The 13843-nt window shown below is 52.7% G+C and overlaps 1 protein-coding gene across 1 annotated transcript in view; it reads right to left on the bottom strand.

Moving 5' to 3' along the window:
- Positions 1-13843, bottom strand: part of DNMBP (dynamin binding protein) — a 26641-nt gene extending 12798 nt beyond the window's left edge. The window contains exons 1-3 of the mRNA XM_075154802.1: positions 13683-13843; positions 11164-11286; positions 8667-10607 (exon numbers count right to left, since the gene is read on the bottom strand). Of these exons, the coding sequence (XP_075010903.1) occupies positions 8667-10607; positions 11164-11286; positions 13683-13827 (2209 nt within the window). The 5' untranslated portion in view covers positions 13828-13843. The remainder of the gene's footprint in view (positions 1-8666; positions 10608-11163; positions 11287-13682) is intronic.

Here is a 13843-nt window from a genome sequence, read left to right as displayed (position 1 = left end):
AACTCAAAAGTCATCCTGCCTCTTTCCAAAAAAATCAAATACAGAATTTGTTTTTAATATTTGGCTCTTCTATCTGACCAATATGTATAATGCTTAGGATTCGTCTCTGACGCATTTAAAAATGCTCACTTTTTGTATTTCATACCATCTCTGTTGATTGCCATCAATTTCTTTTTTCCTGTTTGTCACACATTCTCGTATGTGTAATAGCAGCTTTCCCTAAATGAGGCTTATTAAGCATTTAACGAAACCCACCCATTTCACAGATGTGGGTTTTGGTCATCTACTAAATGCTTTTTAATAGATCTCCATTTTACTTCACAGATTTTCTATTTAAATGTTACCTTTCAATCTGAGTCATCATACCCATCCACTTTGGAGGCACTAAGATGTACACCACAGCTGGAACGGGCTCCGTTAGCCTGCAGGAATGCGACTGGTATTTCTAATGAAGCCACCAAATTCCAATCCAGTGACAAATTAGTGTTTACCCATGACACGGATGCCAAACAGGCATTCAGAAATACATTTCCAAAAACAATCGCAATTTTCAGAGACTCAAATTTTGTTCTCTCATAGGTTGCATGAGCTCTGCAATCTGCCTCTCTAAATTAAAACCTCTAACAACATTGTTTTCGCTATCCCCTTTGGTGACAAGTCCTTGGCTCTCTGGATTGGTTTGATGGTCTGCGATAGCCTCCCAGGAGCACCTGCTTTTGAGCTTTGCTGGTTCACCTGCTGACGCATGAGAGATTCAACACCAACTCGTAACACAGCCCCTGGCAGCGAAGTGTCAAGATGGAGCACACTCCCACCTCTGCCCTTCCCGTGGAGGCCATTATTTAATATTGCAATCACACAGCTCATCCTGCTCGTCTCAGAAATAGCACTTTCACTGACTTTCTTCCAGTTAACAAAAACTTCTAATCCTTATTACCCAACCTCCTAGCGGGATCACGCATGCAATTAGAGGTTTTCTCCCTGCCCTACTCTGGAAGCAGAGTTGACCCATGAAGACCAGATCCAACAGGATGCATGCCCATCACGCATGGGCTGGGGGGCTCACCCAAGGGGCTGCATCGCCCCCCAACTCCTCCTCGTCATCGGGGCTCACCTGCTAGCATCCCCCGCGTCACGGCGCAGCCTCGCAGGGCGCCCAGGCTGCTAACGCAATCTGAAGAGGGACGTGCTGCCCGTCGGCGCTGAGGACAACCCCTCGCACCAGCTCGGTAAGCACAAATCTCCGACTGGAGCTGCACCACCCTGCGAGGCGAGCCCAGCCCCAGGCTCACAGCTCAGCAGAGTCAAGCAGTGACTCAGGACAAAACAAACCAGCTGCAAATACTTGAAGTATGTGGACGCCAGGAGGGGAGGAGCCACTGCCTACCATGAGAAGAGAGGGGATGAAACTAGGGCAGGGAATAATTAATCTGAGCGAAAGGCTAAACTCGCTGCCAGGAGCAGGATCTGGCCAGGGTGAAAACTCTCACTCTGGACATTGGTAGTAAGCCTGTAACAGAATATATCCACAGCTCCAAAAGCAACAGACTGGATATATTCAGTGTCTCATTGCTCCTTAGGAGGAAGCGGGGGGTGCAGCACAGAGGTGCCACGGCAGAAGAAGAAGGACTTCAGCCCACAGAAGTGAATTCAACCTCGGCAGAGTTCTGAGGCCACACAGCAGGAGATAAATCCAGACAAACCATAAAAATGAGCTGAACAGGAACAGACTGGGGACACTTCTCCAGGGTCACTGGAATGGCTAGATGTCTCAAAGATGTCTGATGCAGAGCCTGCTTGGTGGGGACGTCTCTATGCCAGATAAGATTACAACCATTGCCCTAAACAGCTTGTGGCTGCCCAGACACGAACACAGCCCCACCGCATTCAGTGTGAACAGAGGATGGTCCCAACCTGTGACGCAGAAAAAAAGTGAAGTAGTATGATGGTGTACAAAGAGCTAACCTTCTAAAGCTGAGGTGGAGCATCAACGAAAGTGGGAACAAAAACACTGATGGAAAAAAGAATGAAAGCTGGAAGTTCTTTAAAAGGATGTTTTAAATAGATAATCCAAAAAACATGGTTATGTGATCAAGAGAATGATATTGATGAAAAATCTGTCCTGGGTCTGTGCTTCAATAAAGGTAGCAAATATAAATAAATGAATGAATACAGAAAACCAGATAATAGACAATAGACACACCAGGAACTCCGAAGTACAGAAAAATGATAAAAGAAAGATATAAAGAAAAATCCATAGATGGTAGAATTAAGAATTCAGTTTTCATTTTTTAAATAAATAAATTTAAATAAATTTAAATTTAAATAAATGCTACTTTATAATAGACTTCTATTTCCATCCAGGACAAAAGAAACCCTTTCAATGATGCAATCCCACAAGTAAGCAGAGATAGTAAAATTTTTAGTAAGTTTGGCAAAAAGGCAGAATTATACAATAAATATTCTGTTTCTTTCTGTCTAAAAAGCAGAAATAAGACCTTGCTAACTGGCACCTCAAAAACCCATTGCCAGTGGAGAATATCCATAAAAAAGGGCACTCCTAATCAGGTTCTCCAAAGGCTGTATTTAGAGTTGATCCTACATAATATTTTTAAAGTAAATGGAAAATCACTGCCATCATGTAGAGAACTGAACATCAGTTCAATAGGATCGCAAATAAAGATGAGGCATATGGTCACTGAGTGACCCAAGGTGTCTTGAATAAGATGGAATTATTCAAACCAAGCAGGTTTAATGCAGACAAATGCATTAATGTATTAATGGGGACAAGAAATGCAGCCACACACAGGACTGTATTCTGGGGAATAATGCTTCTGCTTGGTCGGCCAAAACGCAGCAGGAGTTCCCCGAGTGCTGCAGAGGCAGATTGGGGTCCTCGGACAAGGGCACAGGAGCGCAGCAAGGTACACCTCTGTGCAAGCAAGTGCTGACAGAGTGCCTCACGCAGCTCTGAAGTCCACTATTTTAAAAAAGTCTGAACTGAAAAATTAGTGACCGTCAGGAAGAATAAACAGTAAAGGTCTTCCTGTGAATCTTTGCCATGAGTATTTTAAGACTGTATTCACTACAAAGAACTGAAGACTGAAAAATTACTTAATTACAGTACCAATCCATCAACTAAAAAGCTCTAATTTAGTAGAAAAAGGTTGGGGTTCAGAGCTGAAATGCAACACATTAGCATGCAAAACCTTTAAGAGTGATGGTGACTAAGCAGCAAAGATATGACAGGCAGGTTCTCCTTCTGTTGATGTGGCAGGCAGACACATCTGAGTCTCATCCCAGAAGAGATGCTCTAACCAAGTAGCTGTCACCGGGCTGTACCACAGAGAAATCTGCAAGAAGTGTAAGAACCCTGCTTACGGGAAAGATCAGGCCATGTCATCTCTAGCAGGGCTTTCAAGTCCTAAATTCTGTTACTCTGTGGACAGGAGGAGGAACCCAGGAGTGAAGTAGACAGCATTAGAAAAGGCGCCTGCAGCACACAGAGGGAAAAACAGAGCCGACCTTTTCCTACCAGCTGGGCAGGAGGGTGCCTGCTGCCAAGCACGATGGGAGGGCTTTTGGGCAGGCTCCCCAGGTGCTGGCGAGGTCTTACATTGAGGCAGCTACAGCAGCAAAGCATGTACGCCCAGGAGGGCTGTTGCTGGTGCAGCACTGTGCCCCAGCAGGGCAGGAGGAGGAACTGCGAATTGCAGCCAGAAACGGGCCACAGGTCGGACAGAGAGTGTTTCAAAACACCTGGAGCCTTCCTCCCGCCTTTCCTGCTATGGGACACGGGCCCTGATGAGGAGGGCATCCTGCCTGCACCTCCACAGCCACTCCCGCGCCCCTGAGCCTGCCACAGTGGGGAAAAAATCCAACGCCCCTCCCCAGCGCAAGCATGGGTGTACGCAGCGTCTCACCTAACATCAGAGGAGCGAAGGCTCTTACCCGGCATCGCAGTCTGTCCCCCCTCCTCTTGCCAGCACTGCTCCAGCCTCCCAAGGCTTTGTGGGCCGTTTCCCTCCCCGCTCTGCTCCTGGCTCCTCCTAGCTTCCCCGCTGCCCTTTGGACGTCCTGGCACTGCAATACCTCTCCCTTCCCTCGCCCTGGGGACGCAGCTGAGCAAAGTCCCACCCTACCAGAGCGGCCCCAAGCGCAGAAATGCAGCTGGCAGAGCCTGCTTAATCAAATACCTCCAGAGGACAGATTTCACGCTGTTTAAGCCGACAGGCAGCCGCAGCCTCCAGCCCCGCCACCTCCGGCCGCTGCACTGCGGTGCCGTTTTCCTCTGCGTTTCAACCCCCCTTCATGGAGAGTTCACGCACGTGCCTGAGACAGACGCTGGCGGAAAGGGCGCAGAAGCAAACAGGTTTTCAGGCACACGGCTGCCCAACGGGGAGGCAGTCCACCAAGAAGTGCTCTTTCACTCTGCCCAGACCCTACCTCCTTGCTGCCCCTTCCCCAACGCACACTGATGTCCTTGCAACAACGAGCCAAGCCCCACAAAGCTGTCTGCAGCTGACTCTGTCCCAGCCATGGTGTCAATGGAATGATTCTGCCCATGCCAAGACAGCCTCAGCCCTCCAGCTTTGGTAACTCTCCAGCTCCAGGGTGCTGGTTGATGGGACTGGAGACGGAGGGATGGCTCAGGCACCCAGGACACAGCATGCAGCTGCTGTAGCGCAGGCAAGGGACTACTGCAGTACCGAGGGGCTGGCGATGCAGGAGGTACCATTCCCATCTGCAACAGCCCCCCAACGCGCAGGTGCCTCAGTGTCCTGCCCATGTGTAATCACGCAACTACAGGTACTTGCCCTCTGCGTCTGCCCGAGTGCTACAACAGCTACTTCCCCTATTTCCTGCTTGGCGCTGCCTGCGAACAGCTGCCATACTCGCCCTCCGCAGGGTCAGGAATTGGTTCCTACACGCAGAATTCGTTCTCGATGGGTTATAAAAGTAAAACAGGCAGTGGGAATAACCCCAGTGCCTCACCCTTTCCCCCATGAGGAACCTCCCTGGGGCCCTGAGAGAGCAGACAAATCAGGGGCACAAGTTTTAGGGTGTACCCAAAACACTCGGGGCACAGATGGAGGAGCGAGCGAAAGGGCAGCAGTGAGCCGTGGGTCTGTACTGCCTGGGCTTCCCTCCCACCTGGGCCTCTGCAAAATGGGGGCAAGAGCCCTGGCAGGACACATAGGTGACTGTACAGAGGGATAACAATGATGATGCCCATTTCAGCAAGCCCCAGGGTTTCCCGTGAGAGCCTGGCTATGCCAGCCACCCGTCTGCGCCAGAGTCCAGGTGCTGCCCAGGTGTCAGGGCAGGGCGAAGGCACACCCAACTGCCCAGCATTTCCCCGCGTACCTCGCTGCTCCTTCCTGGTCTGCACAAACTCCGAGTGCCGCAGGGCACTGGGAGCCGTCCGTCTGTAGAAGCTGTTTCGCTGCAGCACGGAGCCCACCCTGTTTGCTTCCTTGGCCTCCTGCTCCCAGATCTGGCTCCAGTCCGGCCGGCCTGTGCGTACCCTCGAGTGCTCTGCTCTGCCGCTGCTCCTGGCTGGCATCCCAGGCTCTGGGGCTGCTCCTTCCAGCTCCCCACAGCCGTTGCAGTCCATGTCCTGCATCTTGGACTGTGTGTAGCAGGTACCTGACTCCAGGCTCATACTACCATCTCCTGAGGACCAGACCACAAATGCAGGAGCTTCACAACCTCTGTCCAGACTGCTGCGGTCCATGCCATGGCCTTTGGGCTGCCTGTGCTGCTCAAAGTCTTCTTGGTCTTCTTGGTCCCTGACACCTATATACTGCCTTTCCTGCCCTCTATATGCCCCAGAGTCTCCATCCTCTCTGTAACCCTTTTCCCCTTCCCTATGTACTTGATTGCCTCCATCCTCTCTACACTGCCTTCCCCCCTCCCTATACTCCCCAGAGCCTCTCTCCTGCCTACACTGCCTTTCCCTTTCCCCATAATGTCTTTCACCCTCACTGTAGTCCCTAGGATCTCTGTCCTCCATATACCACCTTCCCCCCTCCCTATACTCCCCGGGTTCTCTGTCCTCTCTGTACTGCCTTCCTCCCTCCCGATACTGCCCAGGTACTCCGTCCTCTCTATACTGCCTTCCTCCCTCCCGATACTGCCCAGGTACTCCGTCCTCTCTATACTGCCTTCCTCCCTCCTGATACTGCCCAGGTACTCCGTCCTCTCTGTACTGCCTTCCTCCCTCCCTATACTGCCCAGGTACTCTGTCCTCTCTGTACCGCCTTCCTCCCTTCCTATACTGTCCAGGTACTCTGTCTTCTCTGTATTGCCCTTCTCTTATCTCAGAACTGCAGTCTCTGTATTGAACGTCCTCCCTCTCATACACCCTATAGTTTCTATCCTGACTTTTGCCGTCCCAAGCACTGTCTGCTCTCCTGCAGTCCGCATACTGGATACCCCCCTTCCAAAAACCTCCACAGCCTCCGTTCATGCTCTGTCGATCCACGGAGATGCCCTCCCCTCTTCTGTAACCGTCCCAGCTGCTGTCTGCTCCCCGGCAGCCTGGGTACTGCCTCCTCGCCCTGGGTCTGTCATTGCAGCGAGCCTCACCACACAGCGCGGCCACCCCAGCCATGTCCTCTCTCCGCACAGCACAACAGTCCTCATATTCCCAGCCGAGGAGCTGCGGCTCCTGCCTCGGATCCTCCACACCATGTTTTGTCCTGGGATAAGTGCACATAGTCCCGCTGGGGTGTGGTGCAGGTGCTGACTCCCTTTGCTACGAGCTCCCCGAGCCCAAGCCCGGGCTGACGCCGCTTCTCTGCTCTGCTCTAGCGCTCCCGTCCCAAGTGAAACGCAGGCGTCGCTTCCTGAAACCAGCCAGCGAGGGTACGAAGAGGCACGGGCCCAATCGCTGCCCGCCCCAGCCTCCTCCACCTGCTGCCCAAAGTAATCAGTAACCAGCCCCGAGGAGGGAGGCCGGGGCTGGGCAGGCTCTCACTGCCCAAACCGGCTCCGCGGCTTTGCCAAAGCCTCTCCCCAGGCGGCTCAGAGGCAGGGAAAAGGAAGGCACTGGAGCATGCGGAGGCCCTGCCCCAAGACCAACATCCTCGGGGAAAGGAAACAGCATGTGAGACCGCGGGAAGCCACAGACCAGAGATGGGATACCAGATCTTCTTCCCCTGCCTTCAGGCTCCCACCAGCATGGAGGCTAAACGACCCAGTCTAGCAGAGGCTGGGCTCTGCTCCCCACCTCACTGGGGGACACTGAGGCTTTCAGGCCACCCCTGTCTCAAACCTGATGCTGAGCCCATCCTTTTCCCAGCCCTCACCCACAGGTCCTAGGAAGAGCTGGAGAGGAGCAGCTCCCTGCGTGACAGAGCATCCCCGAGCGGTGCCTATGCAATGCCATGCAGCCACAGCTGCCCGGTTCCCTGCTCCAGGGCGAATGGCTGGTCCCCCTGCTGATAGGAGCAGGCTTGAAGGGAATATCTGGGTTATGGAGTCCACTGCCAACACTTGCACGCCATTGATGTGGAGGCTGTTTGTCACCCCGTTTCCCCGCTGCACCCATATCAGCCTTCATTCCCATGCACTCTGCATCAGACGCGATCCTGCAGCAAAGCGCCTGGGCTCCCCAAGCGCTAATTAAGCAGTGGGAGGATGGAGGCAATGAAGTCAGAGTGAGTAATCCCCAGGCAGGAGTTGGCATTTCACTCCACCTCCCGCGTGCAGTGCCCACATTTCCTGCACATCGTGGGTTTCGATCACAGAGCTGCAGTGTCAGAGCTCCTGGGAGAAGCTGGGGTAGGGACTGTGGGAGATGTACGTGTGTCTTTCCACTTTGTCTACTGTAATATCAAGCATAACGTAATTAACAGCACTGATCTTTATATGGCATCTTTGGGTTTCGGAGCCCAAATGTGCTGATATAAACAGGGCAAATTTCTCCTCCCTGAGTAATTTTTCTGGGCTGCAAGGACAAAAGTCATCTTTTTGGCTACAGACATGCTGCAATTTAAAGCTCTTTGTTGCTGTTACCGACCGCGCAGCGTCATTTTCTTGTCCTGAAATTCTGGACTCCATGGATGGCACGAGCCCAGGGGCAGGCTTTACTTTTTGCCCACTAAGCCTCCCCCCTCCCAGGCCAGGTTCAGCACTGTCTGGGCATCCCCTCTGACTTGAGTGACAAGTCTCCCCCCAGAGCAGAAACCGCAGGAAACCCAGTGCCCTGACAGGCTGAGGGCAGTCATGTCACAGACATCAGCTCAGACCTCAACGGCAGGACCACCAGCAAAGCCACTCTGAAGCTGCTGCTCACTCCCCCACAGCTAAGAGGGGGTGAGGTAAGGAGGTGGAACCTGCAGCAGCTGTGTTTTTGCTTGAGAGCAAGGACACACTGGGAATGGATGAGGGCTCTGGATGTATGGTGGGGCTGGAAAAAGAGATGGGAGAGTTGGAAGGAAAAGGGGGTGGGGAAGGCCAGGGCTGAGGGATGTCCAGAGAATGGCACTGTGGTTCTCCGAGGCAAAATCATGATGATTTGTACTGCAACAATGCTTACGAAATGACCAAAATCAGAAATTAAAGAAGGAAATAAAAGATTGACTCCAACAGTGCCTGTACGCAGCAAGGGCCAGCTGTCCCCCCCCAAGCACCCCCATCCCATGCCGTTGCAGACTCACCTCTCAGCTCCTGCAGCTCCATGCTGAGGCTCTCGATGTTGGAGTCACAGAAATCAAGGTTTTCCAGGGTCTCCGCTCTCACCAGCTCATCCTGCTGCTCCTCCAGCATCAGGCTTAGCTCAGCACGGGTCTTGCCGTAAGCCTCCAGGTCTCGCTCCACCTCTCCAATCCTCGTCAGCAGAATGGAGCCGGGGGAAGCTGATCCTGCCCGAACCAAGTCCTCACGTCCCTCCTCTGCCCGCTGCTCCTGGGCACTGGGCTGAAGCTGCGGAGGGGCCACACTCCTCCGCTGGTTGCTTGATGGAGGCCGGGGCGCAGGCCGGGAGGGCTTCACCGAGAAGGACAGAGACCTGCCTTTGGGCACCTGGCCACCCTGCGTGTGCACAGGGGTTGTCGCAAGGCTGCTGGGCCGAGGAGGGGGTGGCCTCAGGGCCTTCCTCCTCTCTGGCTGCCTGGCGTGGGGGGCACACTCAGGAGTCCCACGGACAATGTCCTTCTCAGAGCTGTAGTCCAAGATAGAGAAGTGTCGGGAGATCTTGTCCTGCTCAGCGCCGGTAGTTGTCAGACTCTTCTCAAACTGCACCAGCTGCTCTGTCAGTTTGGAGTCGAGGTCCGTGCAGCCATCCCCCGGCGCTGTGAGCGGGCAGCATTCCCCCCAGCTCCCAGCCCACGTGTCCATGCCCACCTGGGCACCTCCCAAGCTGGAGAAACAAGGTTTGGACTTCTCCTGCTGACTGTCCACCCAATTGTCCAGGTCCTGGGTGTTGCTCCGGCTCTCCTGGGGCTCGGATGCTGCCCAGCTGTTAGGAGAAGAAATTGCCTGGCTCCTGCAAGGATCTGGGGGGGAGTGGGGAACCTGCGGGGGCACAGTGGGACTGTCTCCATCATGCTCAGGCAGGCTGTGAGTTTCTGAGTTTCCTGGGGAGGCTGAAACAGTTTCCCCAGGCTCCGACTCACCTGCTTGGCCAGACCTGCTGCCCCGCTGCAGAGGCAGCTGAGCAGCGGGGAGAAGGCCATTGACCGTCTTTGTGTGGGAGGAGAGGAAGTCTGCTGTGCCTTTGGGATGCGGCTCTTGGTGTCCAGTGCCAGGAAAGGCCTGACGCTGTTTCAAATCTGTGCCAAGATGACCCTCTGTTCTCCCCGCCGTGTGAGACAAAATGGTATCAGGCTCAGGGTGTGCAGTCAAGCCATCCTCCTTTTCCCTGCCGTCTTTCCCTGGTGAAGGAAGAGCTTCAGAGCAGGTGCCTTCTGGGTCTTGATGGACGGTGATGCCACAGCTGCCACCTCCTTGGGGATCCCCAGCACCCAGCTTTTCCCTGCAAGGCTCAGAGGTTTCCAGCCTCACAAATCTGTGTGGAAAGATGCCACGCTTCCCCCTCAGCTCCCCCTCCAGCCAGCCGTCCTCCAGAATGCCTATAATCCGAATCCTGTCACCCACATCAAAATCCAGTTCCTTGGACTCCAGGGCTTGGAACTGATAGAGGGCAACACCATAGGTGCTCCCTGGTTCCTCCTCCTCCTTGGGGGGCATCTCCACTGTCCCGTTGGTGTCACAAGTCCCTGTGGGCTCTGGGTCCACTGAGGTTCCTGGTGCTCGCAGAGGAGTAAGCAGTTCCACAAAACCCTCTGGGAAGATGCCCCTGCGGCCTCTGAGCTCGCCTTCAAACCAGCCAGGCTCTGGGACACCAACAATGTTGATCACATCCCCTTCCCTGAAGTCCAGTTCCTCCTCCAGCTGAGCAGACAGGTCCATCAGGGCCCGGGCTTGGCCCAGTGAGTAGGCAGGCACCTCCAGGAGAGCACTCTGGGACAGCTGACGACTCCGAACTGAAAGGCACAGCTCCCGCACACATGATGATGGGAAAAAGCCCTTGGAACCCCAGCTGCTTCGGCCCTGGAGCCAGCTGGAGGCCAGGGACCCGCCCAGGATCACCAGGTCTCCTGCAGGGAATGAGACACACAGTTCAAAACTGCCCTCATGATTGCTCCCACCTCTTTTTCCTGCCTCCCCATGTCCTTCCTGGCTGTGGGTAAGGTCTGGCACTCTGCACGGAGCACAGTGCGTGTTGGGGATGCACAAGAGCACGGAATGGAGGTCAGGCATGAAGCATTTTGCAGCCTCTTGCACACATGTGTCTAAGATACACAGTTTTGGCTGCTAAGCCATGACAGTGCACCAAAGCTTTGATTTCTCCCCCAAATGCAAGTCTAAGATATGGGGATTGGAGGGCACTTAAAAGGCAGCTGTAAGTTTACTATGATCACACGACTCCAATATTCGGAGTTTCAAGAGTAATGATACATCATGAGAAACTGGTATCAGAGTGGCAGAAGCCCAAAGGACCATGGTGGATTTGACATGATCCATGTCATGAAGTATTAGGAAATTCCCTGTCTCTCCTGCCACTCTAGGCAGGATGCTGTGACTAGGTTCATGCTTCTGGAAGGACAGGTGAGAGCTATGAGATGCAAAGCAAAGGAAGGGAATGCGAATTACCTCTCTGCAATGACAAGCTCCCTGGCTCTTGAGATGTGAAGTCACTGGTGCAAACAAACAGTTTTTCTCCCTGCTTCAAAGGGGGGATATCCACAGGTTCCACAAAGCTGCTAGGAAACTGCCCTAAAACGAGAAGCAGTTGTCAGCAATGAGCCTTTCCTGTAGCCCACCACTACTCCCTCCATTCTCCTTCCAGATTTTGGGATCTATTCATCTTTTGCTAAAGGAAAATAACCAGCTACCCAGGGTGCTTCAATAGCATGGTGGAAGAGGAACAAGTTTGGGAGTCAGGAATTCCTGAGGTTTTAAATGCTTAAGAGCTAAGAGAGAACAAAAAGCTTTGTGTCCTTGGCTCACTCCAGGCAACCAACAGGCTGTGTTTGTTACTGGGACTGTGCCATCAGCATGGCGTTTCTGGGAACGGACATACTAGGTTTTCTCTGCTTTCATTGCTTGCTTCCCAACTCAGAGCCATGATGAGGACTGAGAGATCCAGTAGTGCTGGACCATGAGACCAGTGTCTTGTGACTAGGCACATCCACCTAGTGCTCCTCACTCTGCAAGGCTTGGCCCCTGCGTGGCCTCAGCACAGAAGTCAGGCCACCACACTCGGGATGGCCACGTGGGTGAGTCACAGGCTCTGTCACAGCTTCAGTGCTGCTGAGGCTCCAGGGACCTTCCCCACTTTACCACCTCTGTGCATCTATTTCACCATGTCACCCATTGCTGGATGCCCAGCTATTCTGAACAGGCCACAGCCAGATGGGGCAGCGCACACTTGTTGGCCATCACAAGGTTCCACTCAGCTACTACTTTCAGTCCCGGGAGCACAGGATGTGGCAGAGCCCACCGCAAAGGCCACTAAAAATGCCATTCCTATCTTTTATAATTTGTGGCAAGGGGATACGATGGAGTATGGGCTAGTAGCACTTCCAGCATTCACTCCTGACGACCCAATATGGCATCCATGTTCTCCAATAAAACCTGGAGACACCATAATCTAGACACCCAGAACTTTGCACTGGCTTTAGGCAGTTTCGCATCTGCTGTCATTAACCTGAGGTGCAACCAGCAGCCCACAGGTCGTTAGCCTCAGTGGCTTCCTTCACAGTTTTAACCAACTCTACCTCTTTTTTCATGTCTTAGTTTCCTGCTCTGTACATGGAAATAACCTAATGCTGTTAGAAAGGAAGTCATGCAGCTACATTAATTATTCCCCACAGAGTACTGAGTATTATTATTGGTAGGATGCAGCACTTCCACAGCTTCTATTCAAAAGCACTTTTTCAATTCCCTACAACTTTAGCTTAGAAAACTGGGCAGAAAACTACCACAGCTGTTCCAAGGGAAAGCAGGAATGCAAGTTGGTTTTGAGTTAAAGGCCATTAAAAACCATTCGGTTTGACTTCAGTGTGTTTCTTTATCTTTGAGCTACAATACACATCTGTTTATTATTCCTTAATAGCTTCATCTTCTTGAGAACAAGCGCATCAGTTATGCTGGGAGACAAAACTGTGGTGAAGTAGATACTGGTGATTTCTGCAGAAGTAATTTGTGCCCAGTGACTCCAGCAGCAGCAGCAGCATCTGGCACATGTTCATTCAATGTCATTTATCAGCTACATGGAGCACAGAAGAGAAGTCCTCCTCTCCACCTTTGCTCCTGTCCATCTTTGTTTTAGCCAGGAGACAGCTCGCGGCTGTTAGCAGAGCCCAGGCTGCTGCTGCAATGGCAGCCCCATCTCCACGGCCAGGGATGAAACTCCAGTCCCACCCTCATGCTGAAGACAGAGTCAGGCTTATGCTTTGAAGTGGCCTGGTTTTCATCTCCCTGAGAACTCACGCATCCTCTCAACATCGGTATTAAGATGAGAAAGAGCTGCTTAAATAGGGTCTACAAGACTCTAAGTGTTTCACTAAGAGCATTTTGCTGCTTCAGAACTTTCTCACACCCCTCCAAAAGTTTAACAGACTTGCACACTACTTCAGGCACCCAGATATTGATGGCAGCTTGTGCAGGAAAATGCTTTAAAGTGGAAAGGAGGATGTGGGGCTGAGTCAGAGGGCTCAGAGGGACACACGGACTCGGACGCTGTGTCTCCCAGTGACTTGACCTGACGAGGTCACTTGGATGTGGATGCATTTCCACTCTCAGTGCATCTGTTTCCTCTCTCCCCTTCCACTGCCACAGTGGGTCAGTGCATAAACTAGCCAGGAAATGGGCTGTCTCACCACAGAGGATGGAGCAACTAGTATTGTGAAGCTCTCATCTCCTCGAGAACTGCCCCTCCACTAATCTCTCTCAAAAAACAACAAATGAGCTGTCTGAATAGTTGACGCAAAGCTGGCAGGAGACCAGCGGCAGGCAACCTGCACCCTCAGTTCCAAGCAAAGTCCCATGAAAGATTTAGTAAATCAAATCTGGTTCTGCACAGCACTGGCCAAGGGAAGGTGTGCTCACAGAGTGGATGTTTAGCTGGCACATCTATGGATCCAGGTGCAGGCATTTCCAGCTCTTACCTGTGACACCTTCCTTCTTGCCAAGGAGCCAGAACTCGTCCACCACGGCCAGCACCTCGATGACATCTCCCACGAAGAGGGGCAGCTCTTCAGAGACGCTGGGACAGAAATCAAAGACTGCTCGGACCACGGAGCCAGCCTCCATTGCGCGGGGTCTGAAG

The sequence above is a fragment of the Calonectris borealis genome, chromosome 7 (genome assembly GCF_964195595.1).
Source record: "Calonectris borealis chromosome 7, bCalBor7.hap1.2, whole genome shotgun sequence".
NCBI classification, from domain to species: Eukaryota; Metazoa; Chordata; class Aves; order Procellariiformes; family Procellariidae; genus Calonectris; species Calonectris borealis.
Note: the sequence above shows the minus strand (reverse complement) of the source record. Positions and strands in the feature narration are given on the sequence as shown.